Below are 22,013 nucleotides of genomic sequence, written 5' to 3' on the forward strand. Positions count from 1 at the left end.
CGCCATCGATTATAACAGATAATTACTTTCGATTGTTGGAGGTTTTATTGAATTTTCGTGTAGGGTAAAATAATCGATAGCCGGATAAATCACTGAATCGTGGTATCACTTTCCGAAAGTAATTATTCGACCCTTATTGCCTGGGTTACACGAATATCACTTTGGGATAAGACATAGATTAGTTCTTGTTATTGGCAATAAACAAGAACTCTTTTGCATAAGAGTATTAAGATGTTTTTGTGTGTTTATTCTCATGAATAATAGTCCATATTTATTGACACCCAAAAACAAGTATTATTCCACGATGGAGATGTTTCACCTACTCCACGATAGAGATGTTTCACTAACTCCACGATAGAGATGTTTCACTAACTCCACGATGGAAATGTTTCACTAACTCCACGATGGAGATGTTTCACTAACTCCACGATGGAGATGCTTCACTAACTCCACGATGGAGATGTTTCACCTACTCCGCGATGGAGATGTTTCACCAACTTTTTAACAGCAAAAGTGGGTGCATGAATAATACTTCCGTAATCACTCAAATTTGTGATAATGAAAAACCACTTTCGAGTCCGGGTAATCTATCACTTAATGGGTGTATACTCCGTACCTCCTAACCCATTTACAAGTGTAGATTAAATCCCTCAATTACACTAAATTTCCAACAGATTTATCTGATTGATTACGTTTTTGACGAAGAACACTTGAAATCCAAAATCTTAATCAAAACATAATAATTTGAAGAAATTAACCGCTGAAAATCGACAGATTTAATCACGAATATATTCTAAATCTATTTGCAGAAGCAGGAATCACTAAAACTTAACAGACTTTGATCCCACAATTAAGAGTTTGTTTTTCTGAAAAATTTGATTCGATGAATCTGATCAAATTGATGTTTGTTAATGTGTTTTTGTGATCAATGAAGCTAAAACAGATGTTTATGAACACAAATCTATGCTTAGTTCTAACAGAATGGCTTTAAATCACATGAATGATCTCAAATGTTGACAAACTTTGACCGAAACCCTAGGTTTTTTATAGATCGGTGATTTTTACCAACAAATTAGAAGTTGGGAGATCAAGAGTTGTTGTTAGTTGTTGTTATGCTCTGATACTATGTGTTAATACCTGAATTCTAGCTTCAATTCTTTGTTTTGAAGCTTGTTGATGCTTAGAACTAGAAAGAGAAAGTAGTGAGGTTAGAGAGAGAGAAAGTAGTGAGCATCAATCCTATTCATGAGCGTATGTGGGTATTTATAGTCACAATACCCACGCCCTTTTATACTTAAGCGCTAGCACATGAATACATGTCAATACATTTTAACTAGTTGTGGAGCCCTCGCTTCGCGCCGGGGGCTCCGTTTTGAATGCGAGTTAAAAAAAAAATCTTGATCTATTTTGTAAAAAAAAAAAAAAATTCGACATCTAACATTGAAGGGTTGTTCCTTTTGTGAAAGTTGCTTCTTTTAGCGTTCCTGTTTTTTTTTAAGTTAGTTGATCTATTTTATAAAAAAGAATGTTTTTCGACATCTTTTGATAGCATTGAAGGGTTGTTCCTTTTATGAAAGTTGCCTCTTTTATCGTTGAAAAAAAAAAGTAGTTGATTTTTTTGTAAAAAAGAATTTTTTTCGACATCTTTTGATAACATTGAAGGGTTGGTTCTTTTACGAAAGTTGCTTCTTTTATCGTTGGAGACAAAAAAAAAAGGTAAAATGACAAAAATACCCCTGATTACTAAAAGGTAGTTGATTTTTTTGTAAAAAAGAATTTTTTTCGACATCTTTTGGTAACATTGAAGGGTTAGTTCTTTTACGAAAGTTGCTTCTTTTATCGTTGGAGACAAAAAAAAAAGGAAAAAAAAAAAGTAAAGTGACGAAAATACCTCTGATTACTATTGATGAATAGTGCTACATAGTTTTTTCTTTTAGATAGTATAGTAATAGTAATAATACTAATAGTAATATGATATAATTAAGTCCCAACAAATATCCATAAAAGTAGGATGACAATTAACAAATAATATAATTAAAAACCTTACTTTTAGTGAAAAATTATTAGATTAATCATGCGTGTACCATCTTTAATTTTAATCAAACAACTCACCAGTCATGATCTCCATTACATAAAGTTGGTAAAAAATTTAAATTTGGAGGCTCTGCTTACAATAAGAATAGCTTCGCCGGCAATGTCTTTCTCTGGTGAGTGACGTAGTTTTCTAATAACCTGGTACACATCTGATGAGCGGATGATCTTTCTACAAGGTTGATGAACACACATTTTAGCTAATGCCGTAAGACTAATATATAGCGGTGACTCATTAATAGCATCCATCCTCCTTGGGTCGAGTGCAACAACCGAGTAATTTGCCACCACTTTTAACAAAGCCTACAAGAACCATGAAAAACAAGATATACATGTCAAATTAGATAGTATATAAAGTGTGAATGTCAAAAGTGATACTAGATGAAGTTTTTGTATCATCAGATCAGATGTATATATAAATGAAAGATGATATATATAGGTAGTTAGGTATTACATTCACTGCTCCACTAGAGATCATATCTTCAATAAGTTTGTCGGAGTTGCTAGAAAGAGAGAGAAGACAGCCAGCAATGTTTTCCTTTTCTCCGTTTGTCGTCTCTGCTGAAAGCAGCAGTTCTACAAGTTGAGGTATATATAATCGTAGGTCTTCATGAAACAAATTACTATGGAATGTTGTCCACAAAATCTGTAAAATAAATAAGGTCACGTCACATAAGCACTCTTCCGATATATATATATATATATATATATATATATATATATATATATATATATATATATATATATATATATATATATATATATATATATATATATATATATACACCAGGTTCTTGAGCCAATGCGACACAGGTGTGTAAAAAACCGTGTGAAAAATGCAATTTGCAGTTCATATTGGTATGTAATAGTCATACTAAAAAAATAGGAAAAGTATAAGAATTACCAAATGAAATCACACCAGCAACGGACATAATAAAGTCACGTTATTGGACATTTAAATATCAAGCTTTGAGCCCGTGCGACTGTTAATGAACGAAAAAATATACGTGTAATAGTATCGAGTGAATAGGGTATTTAAAAATTGTTGATTGAATTTCAAAAACATCATCCAACATTGACAAAAATATAAATTCAAATCCAAGTAACCAACCAACAGTAACATATGTAAGGTGATTAAATACTGACATAATTACACCCCTCGTCCCTGTGGTATACCTCAAAAATCACTCCTCGTCCTTTTTCTATTTTTTTTTGCATTCCTCGTCCCTATTGTTTTATCTTACTACATTCCCCGTCCTTCCGTCAAACTGCTGTTAGTTTCAGATGTTAAGTTTTGACATGTGCACACATGTGAGGGTATTTTCGTCCTTTTACATTTCTCTCATCTTTTTAACTTCTTCATTTTCATCTTATTTTAAATATTCATCTAAGATAAATAAAAAAAATAATAATAAAGAAAATTCCTAATAAAAAATCATCTCACAGAGCTAACATCTAACGATAAAAGAATCAAAATATGAACGTCAAAAAGCTCACTGTTGATTTACAAATTTATTACAGTCAAAACTTCAAAACACCAAACACAAAAATTGTGGTTCCATCAATTGCCGTTCGAAAACCATTAATGAATACCTCAAATAAGAACCAAACTCTGTTACCACTTACATTTACATAGCAGATGACTTAAATTGATAGTGAAGATGACGATTACCATTCCAGATCCAATGTCGGTTACCATTCCAGATCCGATGTCGATGTCGGTTACAATTCCAGATCCGATGTCGATTTCGGTTACCATTCCGGAATCAATCGATTGGAGTTTGCGGATACCATTTCAGATCTTGTATGCACATAACAATTTGAAGAATGTTTCGGATTGCGATTTAAAGAACGATTTATGGGTTTGTGATCTTGTTGTGGAGGTTCTTGCCACAAATGGTGACACCCGTTTTGGAGGCAAGGATTTTGTTTGCACATGTTTGTATCATGCCATAATTTGTTCATTCATCTTAATATGATAATTGTACCATCAATTAAATGAAGAAATTGGTGAAACGATTTTGGGTATAAAGGGATAAAAAAAGTGAAACATGAATATATGAATTTGGAGTTGCAGAAGAAGGAATGTGAGTTGGTAGCCTGGTAGGCATGAGAAAGAGAGTTAAAGTAAAATGTCGAAAAGGAGCAGATGTATTGTTATGATTATTAGATTTTTAGTTTGGATTTGTTTTAGTGTTTGATATGTTTGATTTGGGGTTTTCTGAAGATGAAGATTGAAGCATTCAAGAAATGAAGATGAAATCTATATAAAAAAAGATAAATTGACGTAAATACCCTTACATGTCAGAACTTAACGTCTGAAACTAACAGTTGTTGGACGGAAGGACGGGGAATGTAGTAAGATAAAACAATAGGGACGAGGATTGCAAAAAAAAAATAGAAAAAGGACAAGGAGTGATTTTTGAGGTATACCACAGGGACGAGGAGTGTAATTATGTCTTAAATATTCTAAAACAAAACTTGATGTAGGTGATAACGATAACAATAATTATAAATTATAATATATGATTATAATTATATATATCTAATATTTAATTGACATTCCTTAATTATAAAGATTTAAAGGAGTGGCACGTGACAAATTTAATATTGTGATGTTATGTGAAAGATATACACCTAAATTATAATAATCTATTGATGTATAGATATAAATAATACAAATTAATATTAATCTAAGTTAGCAAATTACGATAGGTTGCACATATCCATACATATAGGCTAACATTTTTAAGCATCCAACCATTACGTCATTTTTTAGATTTTTTTTCAAGTTGTCATTTTATTTTTTAATATCTATATTTAAATTTAATTGTTGTGCAAATTATTATATCTCGATTAAATAATGCTATGCAATGTATAAATAATCAAAACTCTTAAAATTAAGAAATTCGTGAACCTAACTTGCTAAGCTATCTTGATTGTTTTAATCCTTTTTTTTTTTAAAAATAAAATCTTGGTGTCAATTTTACTAATGATATATATATAAGGGAGTGATCAGGGGGAAGTAGCCATGTAGGGGGAAAGAAACTTTTTTTTTTTATTCGTTTTTTTAGAAAATTTTTTACAAACATTAAGATTAGGTGAAAATATGAACATTTAAAAAAGACAATTTGTGATAAACCCAAAATTTAGCCCGCTTTAGAGTTTAAGGTTTAGTCCCTAAACCCTAAACTCTAAACCGTTCGTGTTAAAAAAACTCCATCTAAACCCAATATCTAATTTTTAAACCCTAAAAACACAAGAAGAAATTCATCACGATGAATGTTATTTTCTTCAAGCGTTTTCTAGGTCAAAAATAATAACAATTATCACAAAGTGTTTTTTTGTACTTCCCCCCTTCCCCCTAAATGGTCACTTCCCTCTGGATCCTTATATATAGTCAAAAGTTTAAACGAGAACCAGAAAAATGGCGAGAACTGCGAGAACCATTAAATTACAAGAATTTCTACATGTTAGTAGGTTGAATAACATATAAATGTTGATGGAGAGTAAGATTGAAAATAAAAAATAGTTTGAAAAACTTATAATTTAACTATATAATCAAATATATAATTTCTCGTTCACATGTGGAGATGCCTTTGTGTAACATGCGAACATTTCATATAATTCATAATTAAACATGTAATTCGTGGTTGTGAACATTTTTTTGCCAATAATATGAACATTAGATAACAACTATATGTAATTTGTTTGATATAAATGTATAAAAACCATGTAATTAAAGAGTTCTCGCCTTTTTTGTGGTTCTCATTTGAACCTGCTTATATATATATATATATATATATATATATATATATATATATATATATATATATATATATATATATATATATATATAGTTTAAATCAAGATGGAAACACTTTTTTGGGAGAAAGCGGGGGGAAGTAAAGTTTTTTGAATTTTTTTTTTCAAACATTAAGATCACATGAAAATATGAACCTTTAAAAAACACTTTGTGATAAATGTTATTATTTTGGCGGAAAATTGCTCGAAGAAATAAATGATAACTATCACCTCAAAAAGTGCTTCCCTCTTGTGCAGAGTGTTTTTTTTCCCCGAAATTTAGCCCGATTTAGAGTTTAAGGTTTAGGGTTTAGTCCTAAACCCAAAACCCAAAACTCTAAACCGTTCGTGTTAAAATATTCAATCTAAACCCTAATTTCTAAACCCTAAACACTAATTTCTAAATCAAAACCCTAATTTCTAAACCCTAATAGCTAAACCCTAATTTTTAACCCTCTAATTTCTAAACCCTAATTTCTAACCCCTTAAAAAAACTGAGAATCAAAACATTCAATGCATTGAATGTTATCATTTATTTCTTCGAGCATTTTCCCACCAAAATAATACGAGTAACATTTATCACTTGTGGCGGGACACTTGTGGCAGGACAGAGGAAGTAACCAATCGGGGGGAAGCAAATATTTTTTATTTTTTTTCATTTTTTGAAAAAACTTTGTTCACGAACATTATAGACTGGATGAAAATATGAACATTTAATAAAGACACTTTGTGATAAATGTTTTTATTTTGGCGGGAAAACGCTCGAAGAAGTAATATATAAGAATTATCGTGTTTTTCGAGCGTATGTTGAGGTTTTAGATATTAGGGTTTAGAAATTTAGGATTTAGGGTTTAGATTTAGGATTTAGATTGAGTTTTTAACACGAACGGTTTAGAGTTTAGGGTTTAGGGTTTTGGGTTTAGGGACTAAACCCAAAACACCAAACCCTAAACCCTAGACTCTAAATCGGGCTAAATTTTACTTCATAAAACATGAAAAAAAAATGTTAACATTCTTCACGATCGATATTATCTTGAATGTTATTTTTGTCGATCGTTTTCCCGCCTAAATAATAACATTCATCACAATGTGTCTTTATTAAATGTTCATATTTTCATCCAATCTATAATGTTCGTGAACAAAGTTTTTTTAAAAAACGAAAAAAAAAAAAATTACTTCCCCCGTTTCCCCCGATTGGTTACTTCCCCATTGATTATATATATATATAGTTGCAGAATAACTAGTTGAAAACACACAGAGACATCTTACAGCATACACGACATTAGTATCCTTATCAGATAACCGACTGCCCAACTGACCAATGATGTTGTGTTTTGCCTGTAATATAACGAGCATCAAGTAATCAGGCAAGAGATAGAATGAAACACACACACACACACACACACATATGTCTGGTCAACATTGCATAATATAAAAAACATCTTGTAATACTTACCAGCAAGCTATAAAAGTAAGAGTTGTGCATGCACATATCTCCTATAGCCCGCAACGTCCAAGAACGTACATCTGGATCTTCATGGGTAAGTAATGCTATTAGTTGTTGTAAAATATCTGCTCCATATATATGCTTATAAAACTCCTGCATCCACATGTTTGTTATTATTAACACATAATGATGATATTAAAAGCAAAGTTTAACATGTCTCTATGCCTATATCTATTTCTACAATATATACAGGGCCGGCTAAGGCTATGGGCGAAGCGGGCGAAGGCCCGGGGCATCACGCGGTTAGGGGCATCATTTCGAAAGAAATTATTAATACCTATAGTTTAAACCTCATAAAGATATATGTTTGCGTAACTGTTGGGGGCATTTCATAATCATTTCGCCCAGGGCATGCAAAAACTTTGACCAAAGTTTGACCGGCCCTGAATATATACGCTACTAAACAACTAGGAATTGCAATATATGGTTAAGAATCTCACTTATAAGGAAAAACAACTTGAATAAGACCTTCGAGCAGTGATTCAATATCATTTGTATAACAGGCCAAGCTACTAATACTAATATAGGAAAAGAATGGGACTATCAATGATAAAGTACTGACCTCATCCAATTCAGCTACTCCTGATAGAAGTTGCAGAGCTTGTAACTTGACTGAAGTTGGTGATGAATCATCAAGTAACCTTTTCATTAAACTTGGATTTAAGAGACCCTTCCTAACAAGTTCATCAGCCAGTGACCGATGATTTGCCATTAATAATACAACGGCAAGAGACATTTCAATATTCTTTAACTCCAAATGTCTAAAACACTTGATTATTTTCCCTGGAAGTTTCACCTGAAAATTTAGAAGCATTATCTGAAAAATTAGTGAAACAAAGCATATCAACTTACACATAGTACTGCAATCGTTTTTGGCCTGGGGACGTTTTATGATATGTGATTAATATCAATATCGTAGTACTTTCGATAAAATAATATTCAAACATATATATTATAGAACTGGATAAATAACATGTAATTGTAATTATATACCTCCAGAAGGATTTGAATATACTTATCAATGTATATTTTGATTAAAGTCACATCTTTTGAATGATCAGCCAAAAATGGGACCCTCAAAAGATGAAGTACACCATTAACTGTCTCTTTGACTCCGTTTTTCCCTCCACCAGGTCCACCCCAACACCGTAAAAGCATAAGATGGACATTAGATACTAAAAGACTCAACGTTTTGACATGTTTACTTGTAAGCAACACCTTGCGAAAAAATGAAGTGCCACCTTCAAGACACATGAATAATAATGAATCAACTGCCCACTTAACCCCAAGAGGTGATAGTCCAATTTCATCCGAATGCTGCTGCTTATTTCCTAACAGATCAATAAGACATTGGGGGATGTCACAGCCACCAAAGTCCTGAACAGATGCTAAAGACCCACCCCACCTTATCTTGGAATGCAGCAAAAGCACACACCCATCCTTGATTCCGTGCCAGTATGAGAGCATGACTTTACCACCACCTGGAGAGCCTGCTATTGACATCCTGAGATAATCACAAAGTGTGGCACTCGGTGGGATCAAAGGAACGGCTATTTCACGAATTGATGTTGCAACGGACTCATTATTTTCAAGGGAGCACATGTATCCAAGTGCCAACATGGCAGACATTGAATGGGGTCGAAAATTTTGTATTCCATCACACAAAGAGTAGAGGCGTGACCTTTGCATTTCAGGTGAGGATGTAAGCATAATAACTGCAGTATTTCCTCTTTGTGAATCGTCTATGGATTGTGCAACCGAAGCTATTAGAAGGCAGGAATGGAGAACCAAGTTACTTGGATCGGATACTTTACTTTTTAGGTTGTTTGTATCACGTGGCTGTGAATCATCTCTATCGAATGACCTACACATAGATATTATTGAAAAAACCTCTGAAATGATTGTGTTGTCACCACCTCCACCAATCACTGAGGAACTAGAGAAACCACATAAAACTCTACCAACCGAATCATTATGCAGGCAGCACCTTAAGATTATCTGGAACAACAAATTAATCAACTCGTCAACAACCTCCCTCCTAATGCAGATTACTCGAGATAGTAGAGTTTTATATTTTAATAATTAATATATATATATATATATATATATATATATATATATATATATATATATATATATATATATATATATATATATATTACTTCATTTAATCTGGGGACGGATATAGTGACATTGCATGGAAATGCCTTAATTGTCACCTGAATTGCAGAAGACCATGAGGCGATCAAGCGCTGGCGAAGACAATAGAAGATAGCAACCCGTATGGCTTCGCACCTAAGGAATTCGTGCACCACTGTTTCTAGTATTTTTTCATAATCTTTACCGATAAATGATTCACATTCATCTCCTTTAATGTTAATTTTATTTTGATCCAAAGAGTGGGAAGACATTGAGCTTAGTGGAAACATAGGTGCATTTTCTTTTGTAGATTGAATCTCAAAAGCGTCTATTAGTGACCAAATAGCCTCACATACTTCACAAGCAGCACGTAACAGGTTTGGCAAGCCAGACATGAGACTTGTACCACAAGTCACTAAGCAAGAAAGCAAATCATCTATGAGACCAGATGCTTTAGCATGATCCAATATCTCTTTAAGATCTTTTGTCCCCATCCCATAATCTTTGGTGGCCACGGAAGCTTTCAGACGTTGTGCTACTCTAGATATAACTATCGTAATGCAGGCAGAGAATTCATACACAAGTCTCCCCGATGTATCTCCAGCCCAACTAGTAACCTACAAATACTTAAGTTTGAGATAAAAAAGTTGAGCATTTACTATACTAATTATATCTTTGGTTGAGAGTGTATATAACCTCTTTAGAGAGAGTTAGTACGGCATTCCAATCTGTGATATATGAACCTCCAAACTGACTTCCATTGTTCTCCAATGACTTCTTTTTATCTGAGAAACTCTGTAAAAACGAGATATTAATTTAAAGAACACACCTTAACGTTTTACACAACCCGATAAAGCAGGTTGGAACTCATTTCAATGTATAATAAGAGAATATTTCTTAATTAAATTATAGGAGAATACTCATTAAAGTAACATACCTTAACCAGAAAGTCATTGTAATCTGACTTTTTTCTGTGAAGAATGTCAAAACTCGACCCCAAATATTCCCCAGAACTATCTTCTTCTACCACTCCCGTAGAATTAAGTTCTCCAGTAGCAACAAATTCTGAATGACTCGGCTCGGTCTCGGTCTGGTTCTGTGTGGGAATATCTTGATCCCTGTAGTCATATGAACTCATTAGTTAACAAGACATTTGAGAACACAAATTCATGAAACCAACAAGTAATAGTATGTCATATAATATTCACAACAGACTAAACATAATATATGGGAACTTTATGATAATGTAACAAAGGGGTAAAAAGATAACCAAGATTCAGGCAAACATATCGGCTTCCAATTTTCTCTAGATATTGTCACTTCTGCATCGATCTCATGTTTGTTATCCTCATTGCCACTAGAAAATAACTACAAAAAATAACCAATACATACCTTGATATTAATGTTAGCATGCGCATAAATTAAATTAATTCTTCTTTCACTGTAAAATGTATTCTATTTACTCCAACTCTTTTATTATTATAGGGAAAGTGTATTGTGAGCTACTTGAATTATCAATTAAGGTAATAATATGAGTTTTTAGGATGCTCACAAAGAGTTTTGAATATTAACTTATATAAAGTATAATTTTACTAACTAAAAATGTTTGAAATCAGGGTAATATTGTCTACCCCCGTCATCGCTACCTAGATGTCACCACATCATCCTTTTTGGGCAATTAAAAAAATGATATTACCTTCATGGGTTAACATATCAAGTTATTTTAGTTTTACCAATTTAAAAAGAACATTATTATCTTGTCAGAACGCTGTTCAGGATACAGGATGCTGCTCTCAGCCCCTACGTTTTTCATAACTATTTATTCCGAGTTTCAAAATTCAAATTCCAACTTCCCCCGAACTTTTCACCTCTGGCATCCCAATCGGAGATCCCTCCAAATCCATTTCATAACCACAATCACAATCTTTTGATGGAGATTTCTCCTTTCCCCAAAGGCGATCAGGGTACGGGTTCTGGTGTGGTTCCAAATGTCTACGGCGGTACAACGGTTTTCATCAGACGCCTCATATGGGGGTTGCACACGTCAACAACTTCAGGGTTTCTTCGGTAAGCTGGGATCTGCTGAGAGTGCGAAGACGAGTTAAACTTGAGGTGGATTCTGAGAAGCAAGTGAGACTACCCTCGCGATCGCGAGCTAGCTGGTGGTGGTCGCGAAGCTGGGCTCGCGACAGGAGTTTAAGTTGCTATGGACCTCGCAACCGCAAAGGTTCGAGTCGCGATCACGAAACGATGCGACCAAAGTTGGATTTGGAGTAGGAGTTCGAGTTAGCTTCAAATTCGTTATCGTTTTGCACTATAAATGCCCCCATATGTAACATGCAATGTATACCTACGAATTTTATAATAAAAGAACACTCTTTGGTTGGCTGAGGATTAAAGTAATCACTTTGATTACATATAACCTCGTTAAATTTTTGTGTTTTTACATTTTTGCTAGTTTTCTTCGTACTCTTCACTTTAATCTGTTTATTGTGGGTTTGATAACTTGAGGTTATCAAGTCTTGTTAGAGCGCACCTAATCGTTCCTAACAATTGGTAACAGAGCTTAGGCTCACGTGTTTGACGGAAAAGAGTGGTGTGAAGATTGATCGGTTTGAATGAATCGACATTAGCTTTTGAAAGATGCAAACTGAAGACCTTCTTATCAAAAGAAGCTTTACAAACCCTTAACGGGTGCTAAACCGGAATGGATCAAGGCAAGTGTGACTTGTTGGATAGGCAAGCCCTGGGATTTGTTCAACTTTCCCTGGCCAAGAACGTTGCTTACAACATTGTGGCTGAAACGACAACCGCAGGATTAATTATGGTTTTATCTAACATGTATGAAAAGTCATCTACTTTGAACAAGGTTTTCTTGATTCTGAAATTGGTGAATGCTAGGATGATTGAGGATTCCTCGGCGACGAATCATGTTAACGAGTTTAATTTGATTTTAACTCGATTGAAATCGGTTGACATTAAATTCGATGATGAGCTAGAGGTGTTGTTTTTGCTATATTCATTACCCGATAGTTGGGTCACGGCGGTTAGTGGTTCATCCGGAACTACTAAGCTCACTTTTGAAGGAATCCGTGATTTGATTCTTAGCAAAGGTATTCGTAGGAAATATTCAAGTAGGAGTTCTGGTTCGGTTCTAAATGTTAGTCGGGGAAGAGGTAGGTCGAGTCCATCAAGGAGCAAGAATGTGGTGTGTTGAAATTGTCAACAAGTTGGTCACTATAAGTCAAAGTGCCCGAGTCTTAAGTCGGGTGGGAGCACTGTGACTAGGACGATCGAGGATGCGTTGATGTGCCAAGAGAGGTTCTTGATGAATCTTGGGTATTAGATTCGAGTGCCTCGTATCATGCTACCTCATACATGGTGTTATCCGCATGTTTGTTCTACCGGCGGGTTTGTTCTTTCTTGGAAAGATGAATCGGGTAGATGGAGTTTTAAACGGGTGGGTTGCTTGGGCAATGGGGGCGATTCGGTCGGGTCGGGCTCAAACGACCCGTTATCTCCTAAACTAAGGAGGTAGGTGTCATAGCCAAACAGTGGTTCTTGCTCCCAGGCTAGTAACATAAAGTTCGAATTATAGCTCAGCGGTATTTTTGGTGTCGAAAGACTTCACTAGCTCGTGGGTTAACGAGTGAAGTGTGACGTGATTCGGGTGCAAATCCGACCGTATCAAAAGAAGGTGTGATTAGCGGGTCGGGATGTTGTTGTGGGATGAAGTCAGGTTAAAGATGGGTGGTTTAACGTCTCTTCAAGTGGGAGATTGTTGAGAGTGCGAAGACGAGTTAAACATGAGGTAGATTCTGAGCTGAACTACCCTCGCGATCGCGAGCTAGCCGGTGGTCGCGAAGTTGGGCTCGCGACAGGAGTTTAAGTTGCTATGGTCGCGAGAAGCAAGTCAGAAGAAGGGTTGTTGGAAATCTGGACCTCGCGCCCGTGAAAGTTCGAGTCGCGATCGTGAAACACTGTATTTGGACCAGGAATCCGAGTTAGCTTCAAATTCGTTATCTTTTTGCACTATATATACCCCATATGTAACCTGCAATGCATACCTATGAATTTTATAATAAACGAACACTCTTTGGTTGGCCGAGGATTAAAGTAATCATTTTGATTACATATAACCTCGTTAAATTCTCGTGTTTTTACGTTTGTGCTAGTTTTCTTCGTGTTCTTCACTTTAATCCGCTTATTGTCAGCGGGTTTGATAACTTGAGGTTATCAAGTCTTGTTAGGGCTCACTTAATCATTCATAACAGGATTGATTATTGAGACTATGAATTGGGATTATGAGGGTTACACGTTCATTAAATTTGATGCACCTTCCATTGATGCAATGGTGATGCATGAGTTTAATGGTTCCATGATGCTCGGAAAACCCTTTATTCGTTGGTTGGCCTCGTACCAGGAAATATGTCGATCCGAGAGATTGGGGTCATAAGGTTGTGTTGTGCCCTGTGAAAAGCTTCTGTATTAAGGCCCCAATCTTGACATAGTGGGGAGAAGATGTTTCGGTTCTGTGTCCTACTTCGTTGACAATGATCGGCTAACGGAGGGCAAGATCAAGAGATTTCTTTTTTATCGTAAGGTTCTGGTTAGTTATTGTAGCCGAATGAGTGATTATGGTTGCATTGTGAAGTGTGCAAACGAAGAAGATTTCAATAGAGTTCTAGATTCTAGAATTGAGGTGACTCCTAACCGTCGTTCAAAAAAAATTATGTTGTGCTAGTCGATTCGTTGGAGCCTAGAGCAGATTGGTTTTTTCGGTTTACAAGAATTGAAATTTGGGGGAACCTTAGTCAAGTACGCGCCCATTGACAACTTAAAGGAAGTCAGCAAGCTTGTTTGGAGACGTCATATCTATAACCAAGCCATCGAACAACTTCGGACAACTAGGTGTGTTTTACGTTTTTACCAAAACAACTCATGCGGGGGAAAAATCCGGATAGATTCGAAGATGTCTTTAATTCGGTGACCAATGACAAGTTTAATGTAAGGACTGAAGAGGTTGAAGACCCTTCTCGATCATATTGAGAAGTCTTCTGTAAACGTGTTCTCGAATTATGTTCCGAGTTCTAACACGGCAGTGCTTTTGGAAGATCAAGGTCCGCAAGCCTTTGATGCAGAACCGCCAGGGGTGTTGTTGATATTGGTATCCCAACCTCTGGCGCGTACGAAAGACAAACTGACTCTATTCAAGAAGCTTTAATGGTTGGTTCTGAGGTTTCTGTTTTGCCTTCGCCACTCACAAATTCGATGGATGCTTTATCTGATTTACTGATGGGTGAAGATGAGGGCAGAGTTAAGAAGTTCCCTTGTGTTGGTGAAAGTTGCGAGGATATTTGTTTACATGCCTGAGATATATGTTTAGGGAGTAAACCCAAAACACTAAAACCTAAACTCTAAATCGGGCTAAATTTTGAAAAAAAAAACCCTCACGAGTTGGGAAAAAAAAAAAAAAAAAACCCTCGAAGAAATAACATTCTTGACTATGAATCTTATTTTCTTCGAGCGTTATCTAGGTCAAAATAATAACATTTATCACAAAGTATCTTTTTAAATGTTGATATTTTCACCTTATCTTAATGTTTGTAAAAAAAAAAAAAAAAATTACTAAAAAAATGTGCATATGCTAGGTGCATTCAGTGTTGTAAATCTCGTTATTTCTCCTCGAGATCTCGCTGATCTCGTTTTTTGAAGGCAGTCGAGCCGAGACGAGACGAGATGTCCATTTCCCGAGATTTCTCAGTTAACGGTGTCAAACTTGGTCAAAGTCATGGTTTCTCGGATTTTATCGCTCATTTCTCGGATTTTCTGGTAAATTCTTGAATTTTCTCGATCATTTCTCGGACATTCTAATAAAATCTCGTAAAAATGTATATAAATATACAAATATGTATATAATTATATTAAAAAGGCTAAAAAGTCAACGCAAGTCAACATCCAATATCTCCCCGAAATTTTTCCGTGATGAATCCGAGTTCTCCAACCGTGGGTGCATTCATTCAATATGTGCATAGATTGACTTCAGTCTGAATCTGTGCAGAGGTTAACTTCAGTCTGTAGGCAGATTGAAAATAAAAATACTTATATTCTTTTTTCTTTTCAATCTGTGTGTGGCAGACTTAAATTCGGGTAGATATGGTTCCGTGAACCCAAAACCCTAACCTCTAAACCCTAAAACTCTAAATCGGGCTAAATCCAAAAAAAAAACTGAAAAAAAACCTCAAAACACGTTAACATACATCACATGCATTTTAAGCTAATGTTGAAAAAAAAAAAAAAAAAAAAAAAAAAAAAATTATGAATCTAAACAATGTCAGTTAATCACAGCAATTTTTTTTTTTTAAATCAGAGCTTTAATGTAAAAGATATAAAAATCAAATTTTACTTATCCCCTTATATATGTACATACATACACACACACACACACACACACACATATATATATATATATATATATATATATATATATACATACATATATACATATATATGTGTATATATAGATGTATATACGTATATATATGTATGTATATATGTATGTACATACATACATATATACCTACATATATAATATATATATATGAATATATGTATGTATGTACATACATACATATATACCTACATATAATATATATATATATATATATATATATATATATACATATATATGAATATATGTATATATATATATATGTACATATCAAGAGGGAAGCACTTTTTTGGGGGGAAGTGGGGTGAAGTAAATTTTTTTCATTTTTTTTTTCAAGCATCAAGATCACATGAAAATATGAATATTTTAAAAAAAACACTTTGTGATAAATGTTATTATTTTGGCGGGAAAATAATAAAAGAAATAAATGATAACATTCAATGCATTGAATGTTTTGATTCTGAATTATTTTTAAGGGATTAAAAATTAGGGTTTAGATATTAGGATTTAGAAATTAGGGGGTTAAAAATTAGGGTTTAGCTATTAGGGCTTAGAAATTAGGGTTTTGGGTTTAGAAATTAGAGTTTGGGGTTTAGATTGAATATTTTAACACGAATGGTTTAAAGTTTAGGGTTTTGAGTTTAGGGACTTAAACTCCAAAACACTAAACCCTAAACTCTAAATCGGGCTAAATCTCGAAAAAAAACTCCACACAAGATGAAAACAAAACGATGCAAATAAACTCTAATTAAAACATTACTCATGATGAATGTTATCATTTATTTTCTTCGAGCGATTTCCCGCCAAAATAATAATATTTGTCACAAAGTATCTGTATTAAATGTTGGTATTTTTACCTAATTTTGATGTCTGAAAAAAAAAAATCGAAAAAAAACCAAAATTTAAAAAAACAAATTACTTCCCCCCAAAAAAGTGCTTCCCTCTCGATCACACACACACACACACAGTATGATTCTAATGAAACACATAATCACGAATTGAACTAAAATTAGAGTTTTCATGTTGTTTGGCTCTTTCATCTTTTCATGAAAGTTCTTTGTGACTTACTTAAGTTCACATTTATTAGCCAAATAAACTAAAATATAATAACTTCAAAGTGTTGAGAAAGTTAAAACTTACCAGCATGTGCAATGCTTTTTCAAGTTCTTGTAATACCAAATCCATGGACGGGCGTCTTTCTCGATCGTCCAACAAACACTGATATGCAATCTTTGAAAACTTATTCATGGAGTTTGAGTCCATGTACTCCCTCAAAGTTGGATCAATAATCCGATTTAGTTTATTTTTCATGTAATAGCTCTTGGCCTGTTGAGGTAACAATCGTTGTTTACCCTGTGTATCCATATAGAAGCACAACCGGCCACATAGGACCTCAAACAAAACTACGCCGAACGAATAAACGTCTGAGTCTTTGGTCAATATCCCATTATGTTGGTAAGAAGGATCACAGTAGCCATGTGTGCCACACGCGTTGGTGATGAGATAAGAATCATTTTCGTTGGCACGGCCAATTTTGGAGAGACCGAAATCTGAAATCATTGCCCTCCAGTTACTATCCAAGAGAACATTAGCACTCTTAATGTCTCTGTGGATAACTCGTTCATGTTTTGCAACGTGGTTGTGTAGATGATCTAAACCACGTGCTGCATCGATGCAAATACTTAGTCTCTGCTTCCATGTTAGTGTACAAGTGGGATTTCGAGAATTACGTAGGTACTTATCAAGGCTTCCGAGATGTGCATACTCATAAATGAGAACTTTTTCAGGGCCTTGGTCGCAGAAACCAACAAGGGAGATGAGGTTTGGATGTTTTTTATAACGAGATAGCAACTGAATCTCTGTTAAGAACTCCTTAAGGCCTTGACCAGAAATTCTAGTATCAAGTCGCTTTATAGCAACGGTGGTGAGTTCCGTTTCACCAGAGAGTGAGATTTGTCCCTTATAAACAGGGCCATAACCGCCCTTTCCTATGATAGTTGTGAAATTTTTGGTGGCTTCTATGATATGCTCAAATGGTATACTGAGGTGATCCAGGTCTTTAAAAGGCATCGTCATGTGTAACTAAAATGATCCAAAAAATTAATGGAGAAAGAAGAAAGAAAAAAATAGTTCAAAAAGATTACCAGGAAACAAGATGGACTACCTGTAAATCAATCAGCACCGCATACTCAATTTCTATTTTTCATTTTTAGAAATTGAATCCAATAAACTGTGGAAGCAATGACCTTCATTAATTGTTGTCCTGAGTCTGCAAATTCTCAATCTTTTCTAACGCTCTGCAATTAACATCTATCAACTAGACATAGTAATTAACATCTCCACTCTGGCCCAAAAGACTTCAAAACAGGCACGGTAGCTCACGGTTAAACAATATACAAAAGTTATTAATATCTGAAGCAGATTCAGGCATAAAGAAGGGGCAATTAACCCTGTTTCAGTTACAGGCTGTACATGAAAGTTAAAGTAAGCTGAAATAAATAAGGATTCATAGATCACTTATGGACCTTACAAGAGCAATTTGAAATCGTCATCGAGTGAATGAGTGATCATTGTTGTTAGGGAACGACAATAGGGTTAGGGCTCTCAATCGTTTTTGGGTTTAATTAATTTAATTTTAAGAAATATATATATATATATATATATATATATATATATGAGCCCGCGCGTTGCACGGTAGTTGTATAATATAGTTTTAGATAACGTTGGTATTGATAATATTAAATGTATTTTAATACAATTACAATGAAATAATCATTTATTACTAATAATAATTGTATAGAAAACATTAGTATTGAATACTAACGTGAGCCCGTGCATTACTCGACAGTTGTATAAATTAGTATTCGATAACGTTAGTATTGATATTTATCAGATGTATAATAATACAACTCTAATGGAGAAGTAGTTTAAACTAATAACATTTGTATCAAAAACATTAGTATTTGAATACTAACTCATAGATTATGAGCTCATTTATGTGTTTAATTTTTTATTTAAAATATAATAAATATAGTAGCCTTTAATTATTAATATTAATATATTAAATTTAATGAATAATAATTAAAACTTAAGTCGTATGAAATTAATATTATGTATAAGACTAGTTAAAGACCCGGTATTCGCGGGTTCTATTTAAAAAAAGGTTATTAAATTAACATAAGATATAAAAGTACTTGTAGTTCCAAATATTTTACATAAAATAACGTGAAAATATGCTCACATAATTATAAACAAGTTGATGAGTTTACATAAAAATAAAAATAATATAAATAAAACAAAAGGAACATAAAAATTATTTATATAGGTATGGAGTCCCATTGGTGATTAAACGAAGTTAATCGCTTTTGATAGTTGTGAATTGAAAGCAATGTCATAGATCTTTGTCTTATCTTTAGTAAATCCAGCATCTTTTGCAACATATGAACGCGTAATTCATCTGCTTGTAAATGTACAAAATGCAACAAAAATGTGGTTACATATGATATTTATACATCTATTTGTAGTTATAAAATATATTGAACATCAAAACGATACCTGATCATAATAGTTTTCGAGAACAGATAATCTTCCTAAGTTTTCTGACATTTGATTCGAGAAACCATTCATAGCAGAAAAGTCTCCTTTATCAACGAATGATTTGCATGAAAAAGAATTAATTAAAGTATCTCGCAAGTTGGTTATGTTATTTGTGATGTTAGTTTCCTCCTTCATTGCTGCTAACTTCAAAGCTTCCATCTTTTCTGCTTGTTGTTCACTTAGTAGGACGTGATTAGTAATTAGCTGAAATAGAGAATGTTATTGTATTAATAATTCTTAAACCTAACTAATGTCGTATACTATATTAGATCCAATACTATTACTCTTATTTTATACAACATTTTAGATTTACACATAATTGTAAAAAAGAATATAAATACCGTGACAATAATTGATGGTTTAAATCCACCAACCCATGCGAGGAATTGTTCCACATGAGACATCCAAGATCCCAAAACAATAGGCAAGAGATTGATTTTTGATGCATTAGCTTTCAAATCGCCAAATTTGATATAATGTTTTAAGATATTGTTGTTTATGGGATCTATTTCGTTGTATGTAGATTGATTCAACAATTTTTTTTAGACTTACAACCATCTGATCTAGTTCTTCCCACCAGATGTTGTATTCTTGAACAAAGTGTGTAGGATCTGTTTTGCCAACAGTCAAATTAATATGTTAACAGATAATGTATGATTTGTAACAAAACACAAAGAGTTGTAGTTTTAGTTATTTTTCTTACCAAGATTGTCAAAATTTCGTTGCTTGGCCTGTAAATTTAACATTTTATTACTAACAAATTAGATATGTAACTATTATAGAGTCAACTATATTGTAGCAATATAATAAAATTAAATAATGGATCGTGAAATGGAGAAATAAGAATAGCAACCTGAAATTTGAGTGAATCTTTGTTTTCAAGCTGTTGAGATATTTGTTGTATTGTGTTTTTCATATTATGAAAGCATGCCTATGAAGACAGTAACTAATATCAGTCACCAAGAACACTGTTACCCTTAAGGCTCTTAATACATTCATTTGGTTGCAAGAAACTTTTACAACATAAACATGATGGCAAGATCAACTACCTGATTTAATGATATGTGTTTCCCATGTATGTAAATTATTTAATGCTATTATATGAATCAATAGTACAAATTATTGGTCGAATTGCATTAATACTAAAATAGTGATTTGGTATTACGCTTACTAAACCACTATTTTAACCGGATTCACATGAAGTGGCATTTGTTTAAAGTGTCATTTTGAGTTAAAGGTTATTACTTATATGAGAATATGAGTATCCACAATTAATCATGTATTATAATATTATGAAAAAGTTAATTAATCAATATATGTAATAATAAAGCATTACCAATGGATAACATATATGTGGTACATCGATTTTAACATTTTCAGTTTTGTAAAATAACAATTCTACAATCTGTCTAACATTGTACTCAAAAAACACAACTATGAAATTCCATGATGTATTAGTTCAAAGACATTAGCATAAAACGATAAATAACCTCTTTTACTTGTTGCAATTCTTTAAACTAATGAATATTTGTGAGGACCAATTTTGCTGCTTTTTACATTATTTGATTACAAGTGACCAACTTTTTTTTTTTTTACTAATGATCAATTGGTCCTTTAATGGTGTTCATTAGGTTTAACCCGATTGAAAGTGAAGCAAAATAGGTAAAATCGATCATTTCCTTTTAGTTTCTAAAATTACCTGTTTTAGTATTCGATGTTTCTTGACTGCTCTCTATTTTGTTCCTTCTTTTTTTCTTTCTTGTGTTCCTTTTTTTTTTTTGAGATAACAATACATATGAGCCCGGTATAAGTCGTTAAAGTGATGAAACAAATCTTTAGTTTATGCACAATAATAAGAAAAAAGTAAAAAAATAAACCTGTTGCTCGATTGATAATTGTTTTTTCTTATATGGACCGCATTTTTTGTTGGTATTGATGGCAGACTCTGAAACATCTTGAGTAAGCTTGATTTCTTCCATCGTTTTTTACTGTCTACTAATATTTGCAGGATATCGATTAATAGGTGTTATGATTCACTCGGTATTCATAAAGTTTTAAACCAGCATTGATTTATTTTGAAGGGTGATTGGATTATTTATGTTTAGTGATTATTCCCATATTTTGTGATGATTTTAGTTTTATATGCAAAGAATTTAGCTAATATTAAGGGATTTGATTATATACAATCCTTAAAATAGGCGTATAACAAACATACTAAATCAATGCCAAACTTAATGTCATCTTATCCTAGACAATATTTTTGAAATACATTTACTGAACACACATGTTTATACAAATAAATTCGGGCTTTTTCTTTACTTGTAGTTTACCAGGAAACCTTTCACTAAATAACAATTAAGTAAATAAGCATTGACTTTAATTGTCAGAAAATAACAATTCACTTACTAATACACACATATACTT

At 33.5% G+C, this 22,013-nt stretch overlaps 1 protein-coding gene across 1 annotated transcript; it reads right to left on the minus strand.

The window, feature by feature from the left end:
- Positions 1-2,008: 2,008 nt before the first annotated feature.
- On the minus strand, positions 2,009-18,600 carry LOC139885624 (serine/threonine-protein kinase TIO-like). Its single transcript, XM_071869376.1, has 11 exons — positions 17,133-18,600; positions 10,812-10,909; positions 10,479-10,659; positions 10,238-10,336; positions 9,622-10,158; positions 8,396-9,400; positions 7,965-8,198; positions 7,352-7,495; positions 7,165-7,233; positions 2,546-2,737; positions 2,009-2,394 (listed from the first exon to the last, which is right to left on the minus strand). Exons 1-11 carry the CDS (start codon positions 18,066-18,068, stop codon positions 2,128-2,130), a joined length of 3,762 nt encoding a protein of 1,253 aa, XP_071725477.1. The 5' UTR covers positions 18,069-18,600; the 3' UTR covers positions 2,009-2,127.
- Positions 18,601-22,013: the final 3,413 nt, after the last annotated feature.

The sequence above is a fragment of the Rutidosis leptorrhynchoides genome, chromosome 1, assembly GCF_046630445.1.
Source record: "Rutidosis leptorrhynchoides isolate AG116_Rl617_1_P2 chromosome 1, CSIRO_AGI_Rlap_v1, whole genome shotgun sequence".
In the NCBI taxonomy this organism is placed as follows: domain Eukaryota; kingdom Viridiplantae; phylum Streptophyta; class Magnoliopsida; order Asterales; family Asteraceae; genus Rutidosis; species Rutidosis leptorrhynchoides.